General features: G+C 47.2%; 1 protein-coding gene across 1 annotated transcript in view; it reads right to left on the reverse strand.

Moving 5' to 3' along the window:
• Positions 1 to 220: 220 nt before the first annotated feature.
• The window catches only part of BRPF3 (bromodomain and PHD finger containing 3), a 33953-nt gene continuing 7423 nt past the window's right edge, over positions 221 to 26750 (reverse strand). Inside the window, exons 3-13 of the mRNA XM_019456918.2 lie at positions 25895 to 26051; positions 23443 to 23574; positions 21075 to 21203; positions 20472 to 20784; positions 19439 to 19741; positions 17322 to 17828; positions 14389 to 14482; positions 10543 to 10640; positions 7559 to 7656; positions 3792 to 3946; positions 221 to 2536 (exon numbers count right to left, since the gene is read on the reverse strand). Of these exons, the coding sequence (XP_019312463.1) occupies positions 2353 to 2536; positions 3792 to 3946; positions 7559 to 7656; positions 10543 to 10640; positions 14389 to 14482; positions 17322 to 17828; positions 19439 to 19741; positions 20472 to 20784; positions 21075 to 21203; positions 23443 to 23574; positions 25895 to 26051 (2170 nt within the window). The 3' untranslated portion in view covers positions 221 to 2352. The remainder of the gene's footprint in view (positions 2537 to 3791; positions 3947 to 7558; positions 7657 to 10542; positions 10641 to 14388; positions 14483 to 17321; positions 17829 to 19438; positions 19742 to 20471; positions 20785 to 21074; positions 21204 to 23442; positions 23575 to 25894; positions 26052 to 26750) is intronic.

Raw genomic sequence — 26750 nt, forward strand, 5'->3', positions numbered from 1 at the left:
CCCAGAGGGTGGTGCTGTTTGGGAGAGGAAAACGTCAGAGCCCATCTTCACACCCCTCCCAGGCGTCCAAGAGATGGACAGAGCCCTTTCCAGCTGGCAGTCTGCAATGGCTAGACAACGCGTTCTGAATGGTTCCTGCCTTTTGAGGTGGGGGTGGGCTATGGGATTTTGGAAGAGAAGCGCATGCCCCCACTGATGACACCAAACACAGCACAGCAACTGCTGCCCATTAGAACATTTATTTCTCAGAGAGAAAATAAGTTTCAGACAGTCATATTATAGTAGGTAAAATTAACTTTTGTATTCTTTACAAGCATAGATTTTTCTCTGTTTATTACCTCTCTTATACCATCTGTTATAAACAATTCTAGAAAGCAAATAAAGTCACTTTCTACAATAAATAGAGCATCGTGTGCTTCACAGCAGACGCGACTGAGACACGTAGGCCCCATGCCACAGCAGGATCTGAGCCGCTTCCCGTTCTAAAAGAGCAGTTTTAAAGATGAGACTCAGAAAGAGACTGAAAGAGTCAAGGAGATTGAAAAAAAAGAGAGACTAGAAAGAGAAAGTGTTGGGGGGAAGAGACACAGAGAGAGAGAGAGAGAGAGAGAGAGCCCCGAGATCTTACAACACAGGTTGAGACAAAGGTCACAGAGTCCACAGCTGACCGACTACCTGGGGAGAGGGGGACGCATTGGCTCCTTTAAATAAACCACACTGTGTGCATTTAAAATACTCAGCCACACAATGGAGGACTCCAGTAATGGAAACTATAGGCCTGAATAATTTAGAACAGTATTTTACAATTATATACACCATGTCCTTCCCTAGCCATATGCTGTATTGTATTTTTATTATTGTACAAAATCCAAAACCCCATCCTTTATGTTATAGAGAGTTTTGTTGGTTCCCTTTTAAACTCTGGCTCGTGTCCCAAATGTATAAGAAGTTGTGGTGGTTGGTTGGTTGTATTTTTAAAAAGTCGAGTGTGTAAAAATGGCAGTGATCTCCCCAGTGACTTTTTTTTGTCCAAAACTCCCCTATGAAAAATTTAAAACAATTAAAAAGAACGTTAGGTTAAAAATCAACATGGCGATCAGTGGCCTGCAACCTGGCCCTGCGGCTTTGGTGCTTAAGAGGTGAAAAGAAACATCCAGAGAACAGACTCAAAGCCTCTGAAAGTTGTGTTGGTTTGTCAGTCAGCATTTCCCATTTCACAGTTTTTTTCCTTCCGTTTTTGAGAAGGTGAAGGTGGGGAGGGGGTTGAAAGGTGGAGAGGGAAGGGGACAGAGTGCGTGAAATAAGTGTGGTGTCCCCCGGAGTTTGGGAGCGGGAGCAGCAGAGGCTGGGCTGGGCAGAGCGCAGGCAGGGAGGTGCTGGACCGCGGGCACCACCATCCATGGTGGTGGAGAGGGAGGCCCACAGAGGGAGGACAGCAGGGGTGAGCAGACCCAGCTGAAGAGCACAGCTTCAGTCAACACCCCTCAACATCCAAGTGGACAGACGGACACTCCCACAACCAGCCTGGTCTGACGGGAGCCCGTCAAGCCTCGGCCCGCCTCTCAGCAAGACAGGGACGGGGCAAGCTTTCACAGCCTGGCCTCAGCTGTGTGTCTGCAGCAGATGGGGAAGGGGTGTGTGTGCTGGTGGAGGGGTCACCCGAGTGGTAGGCTGGCCTCTGTCCTGGGCCCTAAGGAGCCAGGTGGAGGAACCCACCTAGCATAGCAGCTGGCCTCAAAGGGAATGAGACATAAAAAGAAAAAGACCAGTTTGGTGATGGTTTCTGTTTGGCACAAAAGAAAGGAAAGGAACATGGGAAAAGAGAGATGGCACTGGTGCAGAAGATGGGACAGGGAAGAGGTATGAGAATGGGTGACAGAGGGGAGAGAGGGTGAGCTCCGTGAGCTTCCCCGCGGGACTCCCATGTATCCACAGCACCTCTGGGGTCAATGTCAGAGCCTCGCTTGCCCTGAGGTGTAGTTAGCTGGGAGTGGGAAGGAGCGGGCCAGGCACACCTTTGAGAAAGAGCCTAGGACCTCTTGCCTTCTGGCCTCAGGTCCATCTCCTCGGCCGGGCCCAAGCCTCACAGCTATTTATACTTCTAACTGGTTCTTCAGTGGACTAGCCCCCCCGAGCGAGCTCAGGTGGGAGTTTTTGGCACACAGCAGGCCCAGCAGGGGAACCATACAGTTGGTCAAAACTGGGGCCTTGCCCATGGGGAGGACACGGCCCAGTCCCTGGCCTGCCATGGAAGGGGGAAGCTGCCGGCCATATGACTGGCTGGGGCAGGAAGGGGCCTCTGTGCTGCATGGGACAGAGGCAGGGCAGGCAGACACAAGCCAGGACCCACCCTTACAGGTAGCTGGAGGTGACAAAGGAGTGGGGCCCCCGGACCCGGCTCAGGTGGATCATTGCACGGTCGTAGGCCACTTGCACCGACTTTCGGATGCTGGTCTTGCGGCCTTCCAGCATCTTGAGCTTGTCCACGGTGTCTTCCACACCCAGGGGTAGCACTTTGTCCCTTGGAAGCCACTGCCTAAAATACAAGCACAGTAAGAAGCCTGGGCTGAGGCGGGTGGCATGAAGGGGCTCCTCTGGGCCCGTCTGCCCAGGACAAGCAAAGCCAGGGGGAGGGGACAGGGCAGGAGGAGACAGACTGGGACACCCCAGGCAGGAGGCCACCAAGGGACCTTTTTTGCAGCCAGGCCCTTCCCTGAGCCTCAGGGCACTCATTCTGCTTTAGAGGGCTGTTAGGACCCAGGAGCTAAGAAAGACCCGTATTAGGGCTAGCTCTCGCCTTGGGGCATCAGGGAGCTATGGCTAGGAAGTGGGGCTGATGCCAGGAACCAGTGATTCCTGATGGGGCCTGCACCAGGTGTGTTTTTCTAAAGATCGCCAGTTGAATCTAACTTGTGGCTAAAAGCTAGCCTTTGGAGCCAGATCTTGGCTTGTATCCCAGGTCTGGCAATGGGGTCTTTGCTTTCTGAGCCTCAGCTTCCTCATCTGCAAAATGGATTGGGAGAGGACTGATGAAGATTTAATGAGGATTAAATAAGGTTATGTATGTAAATCGATTTGCATCAGGGCACGGAGTAAACAAGTGATAGCTATTATTTTTACTTGTTAGTCCTACCTCCTCATTCTATAAAAGCAGGAGTGAAAGAACTCTAAGAGAAACCTTAAAGGGCAAGCAAGCCCTTTGTAGTGGACCCCACACTGCCCCAAACCACCCTCCACCCCATCCCCCCACCTGAGGACTAAGACGTGCACTCCCACAGCCACTGGGAGCGTTGGCTGCTGACTAGCTCTCAGCTGAGTCCTCTTCAGGAATCACCCGCCACCAAGGGAGTTACCTGGACCAAGGTGACCCCCTTCCCAGCGGCAGCCAGCATTCAATGACTAGTTGCCATGGGAGGACATGCCCACGCACAGCCCCAATTCTGGACATCATTAACAAGCCTCCCAGCTCCGGAGCTCCCCTTAGGATCAGCTGAGGCCTCTATACCAAGTGTTCAACATGTTCCTCCACCCAGCACTGCACCCTTCATCCCCACAGCTCTCCTCAATAAGCCTCCTGATAGAAATATCCATCTCAGAATGTTTTCCAGGGAATCTGACCGGCCACACTCCTCAATAACTATTAATGTGGCTGGGGCAGGCCAGCTGCTGGTAATGCCTCACCTTGTCTGGATGGAGGCAGGTTAACTGAGCCCACAGCCCCTCTGTGTACTGCATGGCAGGCCCCTTAGCCCTCATCCTGGCCCAACCTCCAGGTGGTAGTACCCACTCACCAGGTGCGCTTGTTGTCAAAGAAGAGGACAAGGAAGAGCTTCTCTCCAGCCTCGGCCTGTTTCTGCTCTCCCAGCTTCAGCACATCCAGAGGGGGGACAGGGATGGGAACACCATTGTGCAGGAGGCCCTCCCGGGGCATCTTGGGATCGATGATCTAGAGACAGGAAAGGAGACGGCACTCAGATGGGGGTGGATGGGGTGAGCAGGGCATGCTGCCTCAGGACTACCTACTGAACCACCCCTCAAGTTATGCAGGGCCTTGGCCAGGCCCACAACCAAGTGATGAAGGGGGCTGACCTCTTGTGACCCTCAGGACTCCAAAATGGAAATCTTGAGTGTTTTCCCAGTTCATTGGCCAAATCCTTCAGCCCTGCTCAATCAGTTCTTCCAATGAGGGAGCTTGTGCCATGAACCCCTGGGGCCCAAGTGGAAACAGAAGAAATGTGAATCCAGTATGGGAGATACCAGAATTGAGGGTATATCTATGATGTCCAGGCCAGACTGGCAAATTCCACCTTCCTAACATCCCTTAGGGGAAGGGAATGGAGGCCAGGAGGCCATTTCTTCCCGTCAATTTTTCCTTTAAAACCTTTGCAATTCACTTCAAAGGCTCAGGGACTTTCCTAAACACCATGGCTATAAAGGAGGTTCTGCATCAGCAGCAGGGCCCATCACCTTGGTTCTACCTTACAGAGCCCCTGGTTACCCACTACCTTCCTGTCTGACCATAATCTTCCTGCTGTGTGGACTAGGTACCTTTGTGGGCACCTCCATCTAAGATCAGAAAGCTTTAAGACTGAACTTGAAGGGTTGCTGGAGAGGGGAAAATGAATGATGTGGCTGGCAAGAAGGACCACTGGAGGAATTAATGCTCAAGGCTGCAAGCTCTACAGGGCAGGGGCTCAGAAAAATGCCTGGTGGCATCAACACAACAGTGATCTCTAGCTCTATGAAGCACTAACAGAGTGACTGAAGATCCTAGTTATTCACACGTCATCCATCATCTTATTTCACCTTCTTGCCGATGCTGAGAAGTCTGCTGACAGGTATCACCTGACAGAGGAAAGCCGTGAGCACAGAGCATGTAGCTGGCTGTGGCCATGGTGGCTTAAACTTCTGCTGCCTACTGTCCTACACAGCCCTCATTTCCAAAGCAGTGAGTTGATAATCTATGTGTGCTGAGGCCAGAGAGACTTGGAAACTTACTGAGGAAGCAGCTTTCTCCAGAGATGGAACAATCTTAATTTCTATACTCTGTCCCAGGGGGCCTGTTCTCATAATAAACTGCTCTCGCTGTTTACCTTTGGGTGTCTGCCAGCTTCCTTACTTCCCTTCCTAGATAAGCAGCTAAAAGCAGGTGCTCTGGTTAAGAGTTTTAAGGAAGAACCATCCCTACCCTGTTCGAGCTGTGTAATTTGGTCAAAACTCTCCCAGCTTGTATGTCCCCCCTGGGATTAAAGCTAAGGGTCCTAATGAGAACCACCATACAAGCCCTCCTGAGCTTCCTCGATTATTGAACAAGATTATTGAACAAGATGGTGGGGCCACTCTGGTATGTTTCCTCGACAGCCATGCTGGTTCCTGCCTTGGAACATGGGGCAGATTGTGAAAAATGTACCCCCCACCCCCTGCCACCAAGGGCAGAAGCAAGGAGAGCTCTCCTCCCTTTCTAAAGAAGATAGATGCAAATATGTCTCAAAATAATAAATGGACCATTCACTCAAATGTTATGTGGATGTAAAACAATGTGGCTTATGAAATACTTTAACACATTATATAATGAAGGCATATATACATACTATTATTATAGCTGTAATACATAAACAAATAGAAGAAACGATACAAAACGCTTATAGCTGACTTGCTAGAATGATGGGGTTTGTTGCTTTTCTCTATTTTTTTCCCAAACTTCTATAATACAGATACATTATTTTATGAGAAAAAACAATTTTAAACAAGAGCCAAAAAAAATTTTTTTAAATGTATATTCATTATGGACACGAGTCATATTTAACACAGGAGAACAACGGGAGAGCATAAACCAAAATAAAAACACAGCTTGCATTCAGGTGGTAGGTTTTTTCAGGTGGTGGCTGAATTTATTTACTCATTAAAGAAAATGTATGATTAAGAAGATAATTAAAAAGGAAAAAAAAAAGACTATTTTTAGACTTTTTTTTTGCACCATGGGACTTAAAATCACAAAACCAAACCTGTACAGCTTTAATCACTTCCGCAACAATTATGCTGGAAGTCTCACTGACAACAGGGCACACAGCCTTGTGAAGGCAGGCCCAAGGCCCAACCTCCTCAACTGCTGGATCACAGCATGGATTCCCCCTCCTGCCACTGCTGAAGAGGGAGTGAGGTAGGCAACATGGTTCCAATATGGCTCCTGCAAGTTGTATAACCTCTTACAGCTGTAGCTTCCTCACCAGTCCAAAAGGGTCAGAGTTCCTGCCCTCTTGACTTTAAGGGGCTGCTATGAGACTTGAAAGACCCATTGATGTGAAAGAGCTAAGAGAAGCCCAGAACTCCTGTGTGCATGCAAGAGGTTGGCAGGGTAGTTCACAACCGTGGCTACAGATCATCTGAGAAGCTTTATAGAAAACATTCATACCTCGGCCTGGTGTCAGTCTAATTTCATAGTTCTGAAATGGGGCCTCAGTTATCTGTATTGTTTTAAAAACTCCCCCATGATTCTGGCATGCCCTAAAGGTTTAGAATCACTAGCTTCCAGTGCCAGATGGACATTACCTCCCCAATACAGAAAGAGCTCTAACAAATAACAATCAAGGTGGTAAAAATAGAATTTTTTAGCTACTGCTGACGGGAGTATAAATTGGAACTAACTTTCTAAAGGGCAACTTGGCAATGTGTATCAATTTTGCACAGACCTTGTTCCAAGAAGGCACGCCTAAGAATTCACAGTATGGAAATCATCATGATGTGCACAGAGTAAAGCTACAGTGATGTTTATTGCCAGCTATTAATCATAGTGAAAAATTCAAAACAATCTAAATGACCAAGTAGGGAATGGTTAAAATAAGGCATGCATACAACTGAGGACAATGCAGTCATTAAAGTAATGTTGATGAAGAATGTTTAATGGCACAAGACATGCATGTTCATGGTATGCTGTTACGTGAAAGGGAGGTTACACAGAGTATGGGCTCGCACTTATGTGTTAAAAAAAAAAAAAAGAGTGCCTATATACACCAAGAGGTAATCTCTGAATAGATGAGACCATGGGTGATTTTGAACTTGGTGGCTCAGAACACAGGCTTTGACATCACACATTTTGAGCCTTGGGCTCAAATTCCAACCCTGCCATTTAATCAGCTAGATGGCCACAGATCCTCATTTTTCTTCCCCACAAAATGAGAAAAACCACATCTTCCTCAGTATTTCAAGAATTTAGCATGACAAATGTCTAATACAACACTTAAGCATTATAAGCAGCTTTAAAAATTCTCTACAATGAGCATACTACTTTTATGCATAAGCAAATGAATAAATGCTATTAAATCCCTATGAGCCCTAGTCCCTGTCTTCACACTTTTACCCTATTTTAAGTGCTCTGAGCTGAAGGCCTTGATGGTTTGACCCACCCAGGCTGGGCTAAAACCTCCCTCCCCTCTGCAGCTAAAAGCACCCTGATTCCCACCCCTCTGCTGGCTTGATCCAATCAGATAAGCTCCTGAGGCAAGATAGGGGCCAGAACAGCCCAGGGGAGGGAGGAGGGTGGTGTCTGGGGCAGACTCACCAAGGCGGGGTAGGAGGGATAGCCTCGGCACTTGGCCCACACCAGCTCCAGGGGCTCCAGGTCTCCGCGGTCTTCAAAGGGCATCAGGAGGCTTCTGCCTGGGGGTTGGGGAGGGGAGGAGACAGTACCCAAAGGGGACTTGGAATGGTGCCCAGGAGGCCTGCCTGTGGCCTCCATTTGACTGGGGCAACCCAAGAATGAGTCAGCAACATCCCCTCCACCCTTCCCCTTTCCTGCCCTTTCCTTAGTTCTTAGACTAGATCAGGGGTCGGCAAACTCATTCTGTAAAGGGCCAAACACTAAATATTTTAGGTTTTGCAGTCCACATGGTCTCTGTTGCAACTATTCAACCCTATTGTTGCAGCATGAAAGCCACCACAGATACTCTACAGAGGAATGAGTATGGCTGTGTCCCCATAAAATTTTACTTTTAGATGCTGAAATTTGAATTTCATGTAATTTTCATGTGCTACAAAATATCATTCTTTTGATTTTCTTTTCAATCATTTGTAAGTAGAAACCATTTTTAGCTTGCAAGCCCTACAAAAACAAGCTAATATGTTAGTTTGCCGACCCCTGGACTAGAACACTAGAATGGTGTTCCCTAGAAAACTAGGACTGCTTTTATCACCAGGATCCCAGGAAGAACAACAATAACCCAGCTTGGCAAAGCCACAAACTGCTCTCTGGGCCTAAGTGGTGGGCCTCATGATAGAGGCTTCATGGAAAAAGATGCCTGGGACAGACATCCCAGTAAAACCACTTGCTAAATGAGTTCTTTTCTGACAGAGCCACACCTGGCCATTCAGGTCACCTGGGTGCACGGCACGCAGCAGAGCCAAGCAGATCTGCAAGCCCTTCACGTGCCTGCTTTTCTCAGAACCTGACACTGGGTGTCCTGCCTAAAGCAGGCACCACATCTCTCCAGCTTACTTTGTTCGCACACAATGCACTAGCATATGTGGATGGGTACACTTCACAAATGCTCCTGAGCAGAAAGGAACCTCCCTTCCCCCTCCCCACGCCTATAAACCGGAAGCCCAAGGTGACCACAGGGAAAAGGGTCCAAATCCTGCATAGTGGAAATTGTGTTACTAAGGAAATACTACTATCCTCATTTATAAAACAAAACAAAACTACTACTAATAATGAGGTTTTTTTTTTTTTTTTTTACCCATTGAGTCAATAGCAATAACAACCAAGAGATAAAATCCAATACTGAAGAGGCTGGCTGTGGGGAAACTGGTGCAATCATACACTGTTGGAAGAAATTGCAGACCAGTCTAATCCTCAAGAACATAATTTGGTGGCATGTCTCAAGAGCCATTAAAAAAAAAAAGTATGAATCATCTGCTTCAGTAAATTCCTTCCCTGGGAATTATTCTAAGAAAAATAACTTTAAAAACAAATAAAAGGATTTTTAACAAAAATATGCATTTACTACATTATGTATAATATTAAAAGTTGGAAATCACCAAAAATCTAACAATAAAAAAGTTAAGTAAATTGTAATGCATCGACTGGAAGACATATTGTTCCAATAATATGAGTTAAATCAAGATTGTGTCAACACAAAAAAAAGTGTATGAGATAACATTGAAAAATGCAGAAAACGAAAAAGCGTGTGTTCTGGATTAACATTTTGTTAAAAACGTGCCTGAAATAAACAGAAGGCAACACAGAGAAATGAAGACAATTGTGTTAAGGTGATGATGGAATAGTAGAAGGTCGAAATTTTTAAGTTTCCCTTGGCATCATTTTATAAGTATGTGGTTTTTTAAAATAAGAGTAAAATGTCACTACCAGAATTCCAATGTTTGTGCCAATCCACTGCCAGTTTTGCACTAGATGCTGTACACTTTCATGTAGATAGGAGCCCTGCTTTCTGGGTGCCAACAGTCAGACAACAATGAAACACGCAGGCATGCATTCATCAACACACATGTGAGAAAGAAACTGATACTAAGGGAAAATAAAGCAGTTGGGAAAAGGAAAGTGGGGAAAGAGGCCCTGACGCCTGTGTTAGATGGGAGCTTCGAAGACCGGGCATCCAGGGTGCACAGCTCCCACAGGAGGGCTGCAGAGATGCACTCGGAGAACAGCCCACCCTGTACCCACTCCACCTGTGCACCAACCAGCCCTCTCCTTTGGCCCTGCCTTGTCCTGTTCTTGAATCCCTTGGTCCAAAGAGACAAGACCCATGTACTTCCCTGTTTGGGTCGGCTAGAGAAGAATGTCTCATGAGGACAGGGCTGAAAGCACTGGATCACATGAACCTACACGGCAAGGTGTGAGATTCAGTGATAGAGGCTATCGCTGATTACTCCAGCAAGGGCAGGCTGGCAAGACCCATGGAAATGACAAATACACACTCCCTTCAAGTTTAGCAGCTCTGCTTCTCTATAGAAGTGTATGCTCTCCAGGGCTACAAAAGATCTATGTACAAGGTTGCTCACTGCAACACTGGTTATAACAAATACATGAAAACAGTCTAAATGTCCATCTGTAGTAGGCTGGCACTCCTAGATAATGGCACATTAGGCAGTCAATAAAAAGCACGGAAGGAGCTCCAAGATCTATTATTAATTGAAAAAAGGCATGGTTTAGGAGAATACGTGTGTATTAGGCTTCTCTACCTATGCTCTTAAATATACACAAGTTTTGGCTTATATGTATATAAATTACAAATAGAGAGACACAGAAGAAACTGCTAACAGTGGTTGTTCTAAGGAGGGGACCCTGGCTTTTCATTATGTACCCTTCTGTGCCTTTTTGATTTTTGTTATCATGGGCATATATTACTATTCAAATTTAAGATGAACTTAAAAAAAAAAAAAAAAAGAGTATGAATGACCTGTGAGGGGGGGGCATCTCCTTGCCCAACGCCTGAGAGTTTGGAAGAATGAAGGGTTTGGCTGCAGCCCACAGAGCTGGTTCTTTGGAAGGCCTGGGCCCCCCAGATTCACCTGTACACCACTCCTCACCTGAGCTGCTGTAGTCAGAATCTCCATTTACACCTTCCAGGAAGGGTACACGAGATAGGGCTGGCTTCCCACGGCTGCGTTTGGGGGGCGTCAGACCACTGCATATAGAGCAAGAAGGCAGAGGGGGCGAAATGAGCCATTTCAATGACTAACATACCCACTCCTGCTCTCCTATCTCTGAGATGAGTGGAGCTGTAAAAACCGTTCAACAAGAATGGTTTCTCACCTTCCCCTAACAACTCACACTAACCCATGACACCCTTCTGACCACAAAATTCCCAAGAGGCTTTGAGAGACCATTTCATGCAGGTGGAGGGACTCTGGAAAGAGACGCCTGCCTCCCTGCCCAGGGACTTTGGACTTCATCCAGATGAAAGGTCGCTCCAGGCACTTGTCAATCCTTCCAGGGTCTAAGCAGCCTAGCCATGAGGAGGGCCCATCTCACATGGATCAGAATTTTTTACCCTGTGGTTTCTACGGCTTCTTTAGAAACCAATTTATTTTTGAGGTACAAAAATTTGCCTCTTTCCCAAATTGTCTATAAAGGACACGTCTTACTCCTTAATTAGAAAAGACACTTTTTAATTAAAAAAAAAATCCACTTCTCACTTCCACTTTGTGTATGAAATTTTTCTTAGAGATGGACTTTTTTTTTTTTTTTTTTTAATGAACAAGCAGAACAAGTTTTTTCCATGTGGTTACTACAAAGAGGTAAAACAATATATAGATATATTTGACAAAGACTAGAAAGGTAATAAAGCAAAAATGAGGATGGTAATACCAGAGTAATGGTATAACTGGAACCCACCCAAGGATCTGTAGTTTTAAACAGCTCCCGAAGCAATTCTAATGTACAACCATAGTTGGGAGCCTCTGGGCAAGAATGAAGTGGCTAGGGCCTTTTCCCATCCACACTTTAAAAAATATCATTGCTATATAATTTTTCCACTAAAAAAAAAATGCTTAAAAGGTGGGGAAACAATCTGCAGAAGAGTAGAAATGCTTAAGAAACCCCTGGTGGGATAAGAGGAGGTTGGTGTTAGGACTGGTTGGGGAGTAGGGTACTCCTGTTTTCCTAAATCATACGGACTTTATCAGAGTCTTATTCAGAAAAACTTGTACAAACAGAACACAATGAGTCATAATCCTTCAGTAACTGGCAGATTGGTAGTTTTTTTTTTTTTTTTCTGCTATTCAAAATTAGGACCTGTTTGGGGAAAAAAAAAAATTAACACCCAGTTTACATTTAGGATTCAGTTCCCACTCATCCTATAAAAATCTGTCACTGTGCTTAGAGACTCTGAGGCCTCTCAAAGTTCATTATTCTGGAGCTGGGGAGACATCTTCAAATATAACAGAAGAGGGCACAACAAAGTGTTTAAAAGAGAAACTCTGGAGCCAGACTACCTGGGTTCAGAACCTGGCTCTTATCTGTTTATGTTAATGTTTATTTATTTATTTTGAGAGAGAAAGAGACACATATGCACACAGAGCAAGCAGGGGAGGGGAAGAGGGAGAGAGAGAATCTCAAGCAGGCTCTGTGCTGTCAGTGCAGAGCCCAGTGTGGGGCTCAATCTCGTGAAACGTGGGATCATGACCTGAGCTGAAATCGAAAGTCTGACGCTTAACCTACTGAGCCACCCAGGCGCCCCTGGAACCCGTCTCTTCTATTCATGAGTTCCATGATGTTGAGCAAGTTACCTACCTTCTCTGAGGCTGCTGTGAGGATTTAATAGATTGATACACAGAAAACACTCAGTACAGCACATACCAACTACTCAATAAATGGCAGATGATAGTTATGTGGCAAATATTATATGAAGAGCAGTAAATTTTAATGCCTCACTTTAAATATTATAAACTACTAATGTTGTACTATCAAATGATGAGCTCTGAGACAGATGAGCTTAGTAAAATAAGAGGCAACACCAAAACTAGGTCCATGTATTCCTGTTTCATAGAAAAAGCACACGTGACTTGATATGGCCTGTGTTTCAGTCCTCTTTCCACATTACACAGACCAAAGCAGACAACCCAATCTATAATTATTCTGTTTACTGGTTTAAAACTCATCTCCCCCTTCTAGAAGATAAGCTCCATGAGAACACATACCTTTATCAGTACTTAGAACAATGTCTGGCTTGAAGTAGGTGCTCAATTATTAATAACCAAAAGCGTGACCCATAGAAAGGGGGAGCAGCTCCAATTTCCTCAGAAAATCATCAGGAAAGATAAACCCAGGGACAGGTGGGGAGGGGAATGGGATTAGTGACCACAGGTTCCTTGAAGGGTCTTTCTGATTCTGGGAGTAGAGGATTCTAGTCTAATTAGTAAGTAAAATCTTCCTTTATGTACTTACCACCACAGTGGGGCAGGGGGAGGAAAGAAAGAAAAAGAAAAAAAATCCTGCAGTTGCAGTCCTGAATCTCCTGTTTTAAACCCTGAAATTCCACTGAGGTCCACTGAGTTAAAAAGGAAATGCCTTCCAAGGGCATTGTTTCCACACTGAGCAGGGCTCCAGACAAATCGGCGGCACAGACTGGAGTTCTGCAGAAAGGCAAACACACAGTCTGACCAGCAGGCTGACCAGAGCCTAGTCTGGCTTTCTTCTTGTGGTTCATGGCTGGGAAGACTGTCCTTCGTGGCGTGAAAAGCCCAACACACCTTCCACCTTTAGTCAAGGGCTAGGAGGGGACAGTTTGATAACCCCACTCCTTCCCCACCCCAATGAACTGGGTTTCCAGGCACCATTACCTTTGAAGGGAGTTAAGAATTCCCACCCAGGACCAGGGTGAAACCATTTTGTAGGATTCCAAAAGCTCTGCCTCCTCTATGCCTAGTAACTATGTTTTTCCCATTCATTCCCCCTGTATCTCTAGAAACCATGGAGAAGACAGCTAAGGCAATTCTGAGGCTTGATGGGAGGAAAATCTCAAAGCAACCATGGAGAGCTGGGCTATGCCACAGTAAGGGGCCTCCCGTACCCACCACCCAGGAGCCCAGGAGCCACGGTAGAGTGAGTACCTGACAGAACATAATGCTCAACCTGCCTTGGAAGCACTTCAAACACTGCTGCCCTGGGACCTTTGAAACCTCCCCTACTCGGAACTGAGGATCCATTCAGTAGCCATGTGGGGGGCCAGTAATTAGCCTTCAGGACAACTTGTTTCTCCTCTGTGGCACTGAGGGTCTCCCATTTCCAAGAGTCCCGCAGCCCCCGATTTCTTGCAGAGTACACTTAACACAGAGTAGGGATTCAATAAACTCGACTTGAAGAAACTTTAACATTTTGGTCTCAGAAATCCTCCCTTCTTGTAAAAGAACAGGAAAAGCAACCCATCCTTTCCCAGCTCAAGGAGGGTAGAAGAGCTAGGGCCTTTGAATAAAAGGCCATTCTGAACTTCCTATCTGCCCATTTCTTACTCCCACACCACACCTCTACAGAGGCCTTTGCTGTGATGCCCCAAAAGGCAAAGAGCAAAACTATGTCTGTAACTGGGTCATCAGAGTGGGCCAGGGGTGTGGGTGGGGGATTGGCTCAAATGTTAACTTCACTGGGCAATACAGATTTGGCTGGCCCTGCCCTCTGGAGCCAAATTCGGCTTCACAAACCCTGTAAAGCATCAGCATCACTCCTCCCCTCCTAGTCAGATCAGGCCTGTGAATCAAGGGTCACACTGTTTCCTAGGAGCTACCAGAGTTACAGACCAGAGGCCTCAGGAAATAGCAGGGGTGGAGGAAGAAAAACCTTAGATAAGCAGGAGGAGGCTCCATCTGTGGCTGAATGGAGAATACAGGGACAGGTGGAGGAGCTGCCAACAAAGCTTTGGGAACAACTGTTCTTACCTGCAAGCTTCAAATGCCAGTCCACCACTGAGACCCAAACTACATTCTGAGTCAGACCCGCTTTCGGTGTGTTTTCCAAATCCGTTGGTCACGCCTGCCAAGGACACATAGTGTAAGCCTGAGTGCAGAAACCCCCCTTCCCCTGACACATGCTGCAGTGTGAGGTGGCCACCTGAGGAGGGGTGGAAAGGATGGTTGTTGCTTCCTGCATGGGAAATGGGTCTCGGGCAGTGGAAAGACCCCGATAAAGGTTTGGGGGAAATGTTGGCTAGGGAAATAAGTAGACCCCGCATTTTCCTTCTCATCCTTCTGGTTCAACTTGAAGGAAAACACAGCACACAGCTCACACCAGTTACTGTCATTTGGCTACAAAATGAAATACCAAGACTTCCCCACTCTGGCTGGCTCACAAGTCCCTAATTCTGCTCCTAATTTCAAGCCTCAATTATCAGGGAGTCTCCTCTGCCTCTTGGGGAGCCCACCCGCCTTGCCTCTTCAGATAAACACTCACGCCCTATCCATCACACAGCTGGCAACAGTGAGCTTCATTCTTTTGGGATGGTGTCAGCAGAGGCTGGGACAGGAGAAGGGCTGTGTCAGCCACACCCTGAGATCTCCAGCAGAGCTAGTCAGAGCTGGGGGACTTCAACAGATCTAGAGCAGACTGGACCTTCCTGGGGTGGGAAGACAGAATTCCCTGGGTTCTAAGCAAGGCTCTGAAATACAGGTCCTTTTTCCTCTTTAACCTCTGCTTCTCCTTTTGTGAACATAGTATCTTCTTCTTCTTTATAGAGGACAGTACTGAGTATGAATGAGAAGTCTGTTTATAGAAGGCGGCCGTATGGAAGCAAATGAAGACTGGTCATCCCAGGGACAGGAGGAGGCTCATCGGCTGTAGAGGCTTCAACTCTATTATCTGGTTCCTAACCACAATCCAGACAGAGTCCTACAAGTCTGGCAGCTGAGCCAAGCGCTTGAGATCTAAGTCACAGATACCTTGGCCAAAAAACTGTGAGGCAAGTTACACCACCTGTAAGAGCAGGTGCCTGAGCCAACACATCTGGACTCTAACCTGGCTCTGTCTCTAACATTATGGCTTCTGTTTAAATCACGAAGCCAGCTGTGCCTCAGCTGCCAAAGATCAATACCTGTTCTTGTGAGACTCCACTAAGGTCATACAGAAATATTCCTGGGTGCCAGGCCACTACGATGGGGGACAAACAGATTCTAGCAGGTTCCCCAAGCAGTGGGCCCTCTTTAGGCTGGATGAGCCTGATATCCAGACGTATTTCCTATTAGAGGGATTTTTCATTTTTAGTGCACAGCATTCTCAGTGTTGTTTGGCTAGTCCTGATACAGTGGAGACAATGACAACAGTAACTGCTACCATCGACTGCTGTATGCCAAGTACTTTATACAAACGATTTCCAATTCTTGGAGCCCTGCAAGATAGATATAACTAGTCCCATATTAGAAATAAGGAACAAGCTTGAAAGGTTAATTAATCTGCCCCAGGATACACAGGTGGTCAGAAGATGGGATATGAACCCAGGTCTGCCTAACTCCAAGCCTCAGACTCGATTCTATGAGCTAATCTACTCCCTTAATACGGGGAAGCTTGGGCCAAACGGGAAGGGAAGGTATTGTTGGAAACAAAGTGTTAGGAAGGAAGAGAGAAGTATGTGCTAGCCAAATAGCCCAAAACCACCACATAAAAAGGCAAGAGAGGGACATGAAGAGCACAAGCCAAGAGTAGGCCCCTCCCCACCAAGTAAGCTCACCTCCCATATTTCACTAAGACTAAACCACACCATCCAGAAAAGAAGCCCTGCATATGCAGGCTCACCTCACCCATCCAGCCTTGGCTCCCGATGCTTCAGGAAGCCCCTCTCCAAACTGTCCTTCACAGGGATTCTGTCCTTGCTTCCATACACCCAGGCCTGAGCCTTCGCTCCATCTACTCCCTTCTTTTCTGATCTCTTCCCACAGGGCCAGCTCAGGCACCACCTTCATGGAACCTTCCTGACTCCTCTAGCTCCTAGTTGCTAAACACCTCCAGCAGTGCTGTCACCTAACACATAATCACATACTGTCTGGCACCATGACATCTCTGCACCTTTGCTCCCCACTGGACTATGAATTCTTCCAGAGCTGGAACTCAGTCTGACTCATTGTATGACCCCCTGTGACCAGCTTGTGCTGGATGTGTAGTAAGGACCCTTTAGTATGGCAGCCGCCATTACCTACCTCTGGAACCTCATCTCTAACCATGCCCTGGCTAACTCTGCTCCAGCCACACTGGTTTCCCCACTATTCCCCAGGCATTCGGGCATGTTCCCACCACCAGGGCCTGTGCACCTACTAGTTTATCTTTTTGAAGTGTTCTCCCCCAGAAACCCCAATAGCCCATGCCTTCAACTCCCTCAAACCTTTACTCAAATGTCCCCTCCCCAAGTCTCCCCTGGCCACCTTCTCTAATACCACCCCAGTATCCCCTATTCCCCTTCCCTGCTAGATTTTTCTCCATAGCTTCTGATACAAGGTACAATTCACTCATTTGTTTTTAGTCTTTCCCCCCTACAAGGGAGATTTTTGTCTTCTATTCAAGGACTTTTTTCCCCCCAGTGCCTAAATATCTGATGAATGAAGGAACTAAAGTCAAGGCAGGAACCACTTTATCATATATAGCTTTGCATTCCCTTCAAGGCCAAAGAAAGCCCCAGACACAATGTGGCCCTCTCAAATTACTTTCTCAAAGCCTCTTCTCCAGGCCACTACTCATGTGCCAGGCACAACTGTAAGCTATGGATCCCTCAATGGTTCTACTGGCGTCCACAGGGACCATTAGGGAGGCAGCCAACTAGGGGAGGTGCTGGCTGGCAAGGCAAAGCAGGAAAGCAGATGAGAAGTAGAGAAGTCACAGGCGTGGTCACCTGTCTCCTCCTCCTGCTGGGGGGACCTCTCCCCTTCGCTCTCACTACAGCTCCTGCTCCTTGGCCGCTTCCGGGAGTGCCGTTCATCCTCGATGCTGGCCGGAGAGGCAGGAGAGCCCACTGTACCATGGTCCTCACCATTCTCTGGGGCCCTATCTGGGCTCCTCTGTAGCTTAACTCCATTTTTGGCCTTCTTGAAGAGGACGGATGTGCGGCGGCCCACGCCACTGAGTGGGGCACCAGCAGGGGTCTCAGGGGGCATGAGAGACACTCTGTTGATGCCATTGTCACTGAGCAGGCGTTGCAGGGGCTCACTCCCTATCTGCAGAGGTGATTTTTCCAAGAGCTCATCTTCTTCCACCTTTCTGGGCTTTAGGAATCGGCTTGGAGGCTTACTATCATTAATGGGTTTCAGAGTAGGGGGATCCGGAGGGGAGTCTTGCTCAGACAGGGAAGGTGCAGGCCCAGTGGGCTCGAGGGTTGGTGGGGGAGGCAGTATGGAGTCATCTGTTAGAGAAAAAGAGAACCTGCTTGAACATTTTAGAAAAGGTCTGCCCCTACAAGCCAGATAATGACTCTGATAAGCAAGAACCAAAGGCATTGGTTCTTGACATGTATCCCAGGTCTCCCATCTGAGGCAAAAAGAATGTAGGATTAAGTTTTATCTACATTAGTAATTCTAAACCCTATGTATGAGAATCATCTAGGAAGTTTCTTAAAACTTCCAGCGTCAAGGTCCGATCCAAGACCAACTGAAACTAAATTTCTAATGATGGGGTATTTTTTAAAAAAGCTTTACCAGGTGAATCTGATGAAGTGAGAATTACAAAACATTACTCCACACCTGAGAAAGCTGAAAGCTACCTGGCTTAATCAATAATCAGTTAAGTCTCAGCTTCACAGATTAGAGGTGCACAGCTCTCATTAGACTCAAGTGTTCTGTTTCCTATCACCCAAGTGAAGCAAGGAGGACAAGCAGAAAGAGTAAGTTTATAAATGTGAAAAAATGAGAGCAAGTAAGTTAAATCAGTGGTTCCCAAACATGTCTGTTCACTTACTATCTTGAAACTTTTAAAAATTAGAATTTCCAAGCCACAGCCCAGACTTCCTTAATCTGAATCTCTGGGATGTGAGGCCTGGGAATTTTGTTTTGAAACCCTCTGGAAGAAGCTGTTGTAGCCGGTCAGTGGGCAGGACTCTGCACGGCCACAGCCCAGGAGTGGGATACAAGTGGCATGCTGGTTGCCACACAGGGAATCAGGAAGAGTCACTGCCAAATGTGACCTCCCAGCCACGTCCTTATTCTCAGCCAACCTAAAACAAAATGGGCCATTCCTTGCAGTTTGGGCCCTTGAGAGAACTACCCTCTGGAGATAACTCCGAACCCTTCTAGACTGTGTGGATGACAGACCCTCCCCAAGCTGTAGGCTCAGCTCTGAGGACCTGTATAAGGGAGACAATTCTGTCCCCAACGAAGTGGGGAGGATGGAAAGCAGCTCAGTTTTAAGGCTGGGTCTCTGAGAATCACTTCCCCAGATGTCTCTTGCAATCTGACCTTTCTGCTTAGGATGGGCCTGTAGACTTGGCCAGCTGGGGTCAAAGCCATGAGGTAGTTCAAGAAGCCAGACCATCTTTAGGGTCTTTCTTCCTTTTCTGTCCTCCCACACCACAACCTAACCTGCTCTAAAAAAGCCTATCTACATGATGGTAGGTGAGCAAATATTTAACTGATATGTGCAAGATAGCCATTATCAGGTACAAAATACTGTAATACTTCTTTATTAGTTAGTACAGAGCTGCTGGGCCCCAGCCTCTAAAACTCCCCAAACCTGTCCACAATCTAGCAACTAAATATCCCCATCAGTGGTCCCCAGAACCGACTCCAATGCAACAGCCAACATCTACTCTGATGAATTTTGGTCTCTACTGATTATTAAATATTTTGAATATCATCCCTGGATATACATGGAAGCACGACCTCTCCAAGGATTTTTGCTTGCCCACAAGGGTCTGACCTAAACTCAGGAAAGGATGCTTGCACCATCCTTGAGATTTTAGCTTAACCCTTACTCCCTTAGTTTGGCCTCCAACCCCCTGTCTGCCCCTGATTGTCTCACCTCTGTCCCCATCATCTTCTGGCTCCTCCTGTGGGGCCTGCTCCAGCACAGCCGCATCCCCCTGGGGCCCTGCTGGCAGCTCCCCATTGGACACAGTCTTGTTCAGTGATGGTGGCTGTGGTGGTGGTGGCTGTGCCAGCTTCTGCCGAAGGGCATTGATCTCCCTGCGCAGCAGGCGGACGCGACGGGTCCGGGCCCCGCTGGACCGCATGGCGCTCACCAGGTCCAATTTCTCCAGCAGCTCCTTCAGCTGCACCTCCGGGGACAAGTGGGCCCGGTTCTCTGGGATGAGGATGTTGTCCACTGCCAGGGAGAAGGGAGGACAGAAGGGCTGAAGGATCTGCCCAGCCCAGGGCAAGGGGAAGGGGCTGAATCCTTTGGATGCAAAATATTCTCCTGGAATGCCTGGGCCAGTGGCTTCCAGCAGCGTCACTGTGGGGCCCTGGCCCTGGTAACACCGTTGCCCGGAGGGCAGCCACAGGGACAAGGTCAGAATCTGGGAAACATCTGCAGGAAGCTGTTCACAGTCATAATTACAGGCTCTGTGGAGCAGGCACGAGGCAGCTTGGCAATCTCCTGGGCCTGAGTGACTGGCTACTGCCATCGAGAAGCAGAGAGCAGGGGCAGGCAGGGTGTGGGGCTCAGAGGCAATTCCATTTTTCTGGTCCTCTACTTGCACTCTTCCGAATGAGCCAGACATACACTAGCACTGCACTCTCCCTGCCCCATGCTCTGGACGCTGTATAGAGGGCATCCAGAAGAGGAAGACCCCTGGTAAGGATTTAAGTTTTCAAACAGACAGCCAGTACCTGATTCCTTTTCCTACCATTCAAGAAATAGTGAATTCGTTAAACTTTAGCTCCTAGAACTACTGCAAGCCACAAGCAGGAATATCCCAGTCTGGGCCTACCCTCAGCTCTCCTCGTGTCTACCCTAAATAGCTCCAAGGCCCACCCTGATCCCTGGCTCTCTGGGCTCCATCCCTGTGCCTCCTCTTGGTCCCTCTCCTCCCCACCCATCCAAGGCTTCTCACCGTCTTCCCAGGAGAAGCGGTAAAAGTCCTCCAATTTGGGTGACTCAGGCAAGTGGGTGCCCCTCTCGGGGTCATAGCCGATGTTCTCTGCCTGCCGCCGGGCATGCCGCAGGATGGCCCCTCCCAGGTCCCGCAGGCGGACAGCTGCTCGGTGGAAAATTGTGTCTTTAGCATTATACTTCATGCAGTTGGTAACTATAAGGTTAAAGTCCTCCTCAAACTCCTCCAAGGTGCGGTACAGGTGGGACTCCAGCTTCCGCCTCATGGTAGAAAAATCCATTGGCTTGGATATGAATTCCAGGTAATCTGGAACCTAAACATATAAAACCTGTACAATTACAACAACCATTTACTAGCCAAACAGGTGCACCCTTCACCAGCACTCTTGCCTCCCCATTTTCTGGTTTGGCACGCTGCACAGTCAGAGCCCCAGGGCCCTGGCCCACCCTGGCCTGCTAACTCCTCACCATGGGCAAGTCTATTAGCTTTGCCAGAAACCCCCAGGTGTCATACACCCTGTGGCCTGACCCCTTCCTGGCCTACTCAGACCCTGTTTCCAGTCCAGGAGGGGCTCACTGCTCAGGAAGTGGTGGGGGAACTTGCCTCACTGAGGTTGACAGGTTCGGCAAAGATGTGTGCCGGATCCTTCTCCTGCAGCAAGTCCAGTGTGGTTCTCAGCAGAACATTGAATGGCATAAGCTCCAGCTCCATCGCGGCCTGCTGGACTTTGACCTGTGCAGAAGGTGGAAAGAGATCAGGACACCCTCTGCGAAGAGGCACCAAACTTTTTCTTGATTACTTTTACCAATCATGTACAACAAATTTTCACAGGATATTAAGCTGACCGGTATATGAGGAGAGATCACTCAACTTTCAGCTTAGAAATAATGACCAACAGCTACTGCTGTGTGAATGTTCCCTACATATCGAGCACCATACCAAAACTTACAATAACAGTTAACACTTTCATAGTCCTTCCTAAATGCCAAGTAACATTCTAACCATTTTATGGAACATTAACAACTATATCAGGTAGGTACAGATGAGGTGTTTTACATGGAGAAAACTGAGGCACAGAGAGACTGACCGGCCCAAGGCCACAGAGCCAGTAATGAGCAGAATAGGGATTTAGTCTCCGATAGCCTGATTCCACAGTGTGTGCTCTTGACTACTATGCCACACTGCTTCTCTACTTATGTTACTTTGATTAATCATCACAATAATACTGAGGGAGAAATTATTATCCTCATTTTACAAATCTGGAATCTGAGATTTGGAAGTATAATGAGGAGTCACTAACCCAATGAGATAGGACTTGAACCTAGCTTTGTCTTAGTCCAAAGAGCACACTGATGATTTAAAATGTGACTCGGGCCAGCATTCCCACTTAGTATGCTAAGCTATTGATCCCATTGGCCTTGAGGCCATCTTGGGATAACTAAGGCCTCTAGGCTCACCTCCTCAGGCAGCCAGAAGCCTCACATATGTACAGTGACAGAAGTACATTGCACAAATGTATTTTCTATGTATGCCCTAATGCTAAAAGGTTGGGAAGCCACAGATTAGATTATGAAATGTTTCTTCTTCTTAGTGACATCAAAATAGGCCTGACTGCTTCCTTTCCCCTTTTATCTCTCTGAACCAGAGGCAAGAAGAAAAGCTCAGCTGTGCGACCAAGACTGGGATGGCACAGTCTGAATCCACAGAGAAGGTCCTGAGATGTCCTCTGTGCCACCCACACACACTATGTATGGCAAGAGCTGCCCAGTCTCAGAGATGGAAACTCAGACTACAGGTCTACAGAGAGAAGGGCTCGTGCTGGGGCTGAATAGTGAAGTAGGATTTGGAGAAAGAGAGAAAGGAACATCTTTAACCCAGGCCTCTGAAGCATGCAAGGAACAGCTGCTATTCCTAGACTGGAGAGAATGGTTTTGGCTTGTCACTGATTCAATTAATAGTATTTACTCTCTGCCCTGTGCAGAGTGCTGCAGTAGACTCTTCAGGGAGACAGACTATCGATGATGGTGATGCTGACAGCTGACACTTCTACAGCTCCCACTGCATGCCAGGCACTGTTCTAAGCTCTTTATATATAGTAAGTCATCTAATTTTCACAACCTTCTGGTGTAGGTTCTATTATTACCCCCATTTTACAATCAAGGAAACTGAGGTAGAAAGAGTTTAGCAATTTACCCAATGTCACATAAGCACTGAATGACAGAACCAGATATAAAACCAGGTAGTCTGGTGCCACAGTTCATATTCCTAACCCCTCTGTTACACTACTACCTCAACGTTGCCCATGCTTAGAGGCTTAGAATCTCCTTGAGTCAAAGCTGGCAATTTGTTTTTAATTTTTTTTTAATGTTTATTTATTTTGGGGAGGGGGAGGGAGAGAGGGAGAGAGACAGAGTGTGTGCACACAAGTGGGGGAGGGGCAGAGACAGATGGGAGATACAGAATCTGAAGCAGGTTCCATACTCTGAGTTGTCAGCACAGAGCCCGACGGGCTCGAACCCATGAACCGTGAGATTATGACCTGAGCTGAAGTCAGATGCTTAACCGACTGAGCCACCCAGGTGCCCGAGGTTGGAGTATCTGAATGATTCAAGACCATAAGGGCCAAGTGAAAACTCTCAGAAGCTCTCAGGCCAGCTGCAATGCCCATCAGAATGGGCTGAGAAGCTTTTCAAAATACTCAAGGCCAGACTCCTGAGATTTTTTAGGTCAGAAACTCCAGGGATGGGCTCAAGCATATGATAATAGCTTATGCTTGAGGCCACCAGAAGCTGAATCCCCATAGTTAGAAGCCATGTGCAGCACCATACCAATACAGAGTAGGCAGGCTTTGGAGGGCAGGAAGGCGAGAAAGGTGACACCAGGCAGAGGTTCCTGGCTCTCCTGATGCCACGCTGAGAGCGGGAGAAAAAGATTCTGAACAAGAACCCTGGAGCTGGGGGCTCTTCCTCACCTGTTCTCGCTTGAGCTTCTCTCTTTTCCGAATCAGCTCAATCAGCAGCCGTGCCCGCTCCAAGTCATGCCGGAGCTTCTGCCAGTATTTCAGCTCTTCCTTCACTGCACTGGTCTTCTCATCCTGCTCTCGCTGCAAGAAGGACAGGAAAGGAAGAAGGAGCTGGGGGCCTCCCTTTTACCCAGAGTGCCCTCCCTGTTCAAATCTCACAGGGCCTCGGCAGGTGACAGCCCTTGACCCTTGCTGACCCACACTCCTGAGAGCCCTTCCACCCCTCCCTCTCTACCCATGCCTTCTTCCTCTGCTCCCCCAGCCTTGCAGCAATGTTTCTTGCATTGCCCCACAATAACCACTGCTGAAGTGAGATCTGTGACTGCTTCCTCTACCCCTGAGGACACCAGGGGGCAGCTGTGCCTCTCAGGGATAGAAAGAATTTCAGAAGGAAAACTAATAGACACCTCAAGGTGGAAAGAATTTCACCCTACAGCTTCGACTTGGCTAGAAAACAAAGTGAAGTTCTTACTACCAGCCTGTACTAACTGACTTGACCATATTTTAAAATACCACCAGCACCAAAAAAGATGATTCCTGCCCTAAAAGAGGTTACAGTATAGTTGGGGGAAGGCAGAGGCCTAGGGTTTGACACATAAGGGCACAGTAGCATAAAGACAAATAATAAAAACTCAACAGATAAACTGAATACAAAATGTTAAGAGAATGTAAAATAGAAAGGATCTGAGTGGGTTGGAGTTAGGTCTGGGAAGGCTTCCGGTGAAAGCACTCTCACTAGGGGTTTACGGTAGTGATGGACACGGATGAACAAAGCAGTAAGGAACCAAAGGGACCACAGAGAAGAAGTGTTGGAAGAAGCAGAATTAGTGATTTTTTGCCTGGTGAAAAAAAATGGCCTGGCCAGAGCAGAAAAGCTGGATAACCATAAAAGTTAAGCAAGATCCAGGATTCAGCTGATAAGAAGGCTCAAACTCCATGCAAAGGATCCTGGATGTGGCCTGCCTGGAGTGGGGGAATATATTCTGGAAATGGAAGTGACAAGATGGAAAATGGTATGTGAATGAGACAGTATCAGTAGTAGAGCAAAGAAAGAATCAGAGGTGGGAGACCAACTAGAAAGCTACTGCTGAAATTAAGGGGGCATGGGTGAGCAGGGGAGCTGTAGAACAGAGACAAAGGATCATATACTGATAAACTCCTCCGAAGTAGCATAAGGGATGATTAACTGTGGCTTGTTATGGAGGGAAGAATCAAAAGTAACTCTAAGGTGGGGAAATGTCTGAGGTCAGGAGAAAGAAGGTTCCATGTCAACATTAGGGAAATACATTTATGAAGAGAAGAATAATGAATTCAGTTTCCAATATATGAATTCTAGGAAACAACATCTACAAGAACATCTATAGTTTCTCTGCCCCAGGACTGAGGGCAGAAAAAAGGGATGAGGACAAGAAAAGAAACCTGCCACACTTATTTACAACTATGAGAGTGTACAGCTCTCCAAGCCAATGGGCAGGCAGCACAGTCCCTGGGAATGTTAATATTGCAGTCAAAGGGTGGAGGAGGAGCAAAAGGGTGTGACAGAGAAGCTCTAAGACAAGGTGATCCATGGTGACAAATGTAGCCCAATGGACAATACAATGAGAATCTGAGGTAAGGCTTGCTAGGCTGGGAGGAGGTGGCTGATGTTCTAGGAGAAGCTACAGGGGAGCCGGTGGACCATTTCAAGGAAGGACGAGATACAGACTTGCACTTCAGGATTTTAGTTACAAAAGGCAAAAGTGAAATCAGATAGAACCCAGAGGGCACCAGAGTCACGTAAAAGATTGCTTCATCTCTGGGGTAGTGGTGTGGAAATATTTAAAGGCAGAAGTAATGGAGCAAGTGAAGAGGGAAAAAGAAGTAAATAGTAAAAAAAAAAAAAAAAAAAAAGAGTCTCTCACGAGGCTTCCACCATCTCAGAAAACAGTAAACATGCAGCAACTCCGTGGCTAAAATGCCACAATTGGCCAGGCTGTGTGCTACAACTGAGATGGCACATTTGTGTGTTTTCTATGAAACATTTTTGGCAGATGTCAGTATAGTGTGTTAAGGAAAGTGCTCCTTGTCCTAATTCATGCAACATGGCCACCTGGCTCTCATTCAGCCCATTCCTTCCTTTCTGCCATGTCTGCAAGGTTTTCCCCACATAATGGAAAGTTGGGCTTATTCTCCATTCTCCCCTAGAATATGCTTCAAAGTCAAGCCTCTCCCATCCAGAAGGAGCTGCTGTCTGGTCCCAAAGACTCTACAGTGTTGGAGGTCATTCCTGGGCTATGCCTCCTGGAGGGGTGACCGCCTACAGGTAAAGGCTCTGCAGAGGGCTCAGGGAGGGGTTACCCCAACCATCATTTCTTCTCCTTCACCCTCCACCTCCTCCATCATCTTCAATCACTTCACCTACCTGCTCGGCGTTTCTTTGGGACTGCAGGTGGGAATGCAGGCGCCGGATGAGGGGGACACCGTTCCGTGCCTGCCGCTTCAATAGCCAGTAGTTGTGAAGCCGCTGTATGAATTGGTTTTTCCTCTGAAAGGAGAGACCACTACAGATCTTGTTCAACCTTGAGTGGAGGCACAGGGAAGTGAAAGACAAGGTCAGTGGGCAGCCCTGATTATAGCTTCCTATTCAGACCCTGGTTCATTTCTGAACCTTATATATAAAAAAATATAGGATAAAGTGGTCAAATGCCTAACCTCAGAGAAAGGCTTAAAAAAGACAGCAAAGTTAAGCAGCTCAGATTCAGCGTGAGATATATCGCCTGATTTTCTACTTCCTACCTTGCAGTCCTGATTCTCCAAAAGAACCCTCTCCCAGGAACCCTGTTTCCTACAATCCTAAGAAACAGGCCTGTGCCCCATACCCCTACACTTCTCTTGATAAAAGCAGCAAAAGAAGGCAGGAACTCGAGTAAGCTATAGGCAATGTGGTCACTATTTCCAGCCACCCTGTGGCTGAGGGTCTCCCCAGACCAGGGACTAATCAATAGCCAAGCTGGAAGGAAAACTAGTAGAACTACACCAGGCTACTGCTTTCTGAGCTCAAATGCAACACCTTGGAGTTGTCTGACCCCTGGTTTTTAATTAAAGATCTCAGCAGCCTAAAAATGTCTAATTTTGAACCAAATGAAAAAAAAAAAAAACTGGATAAGAGGATGGAGAATCTGAAAACTTAGCTGGCTAAACTAACCCAATAGAGAAATCTTAAAGTAAGGATTTAAGCCAATAATACGTGGGGACGATGGAGGGGTAAGTGAAAGGGA

The sequence above is a fragment of the Panthera pardus genome, unplaced genomic scaffold, assembly GCF_024362965.1.
Source record: "Panthera pardus isolate Hobbes unplaced genomic scaffold, ASM2436296v1 HiC_scaffold_17, whole genome shotgun sequence".
Taxonomy (NCBI): Eukaryota; Metazoa; Chordata; class Mammalia; order Carnivora; family Felidae; genus Panthera; species Panthera pardus.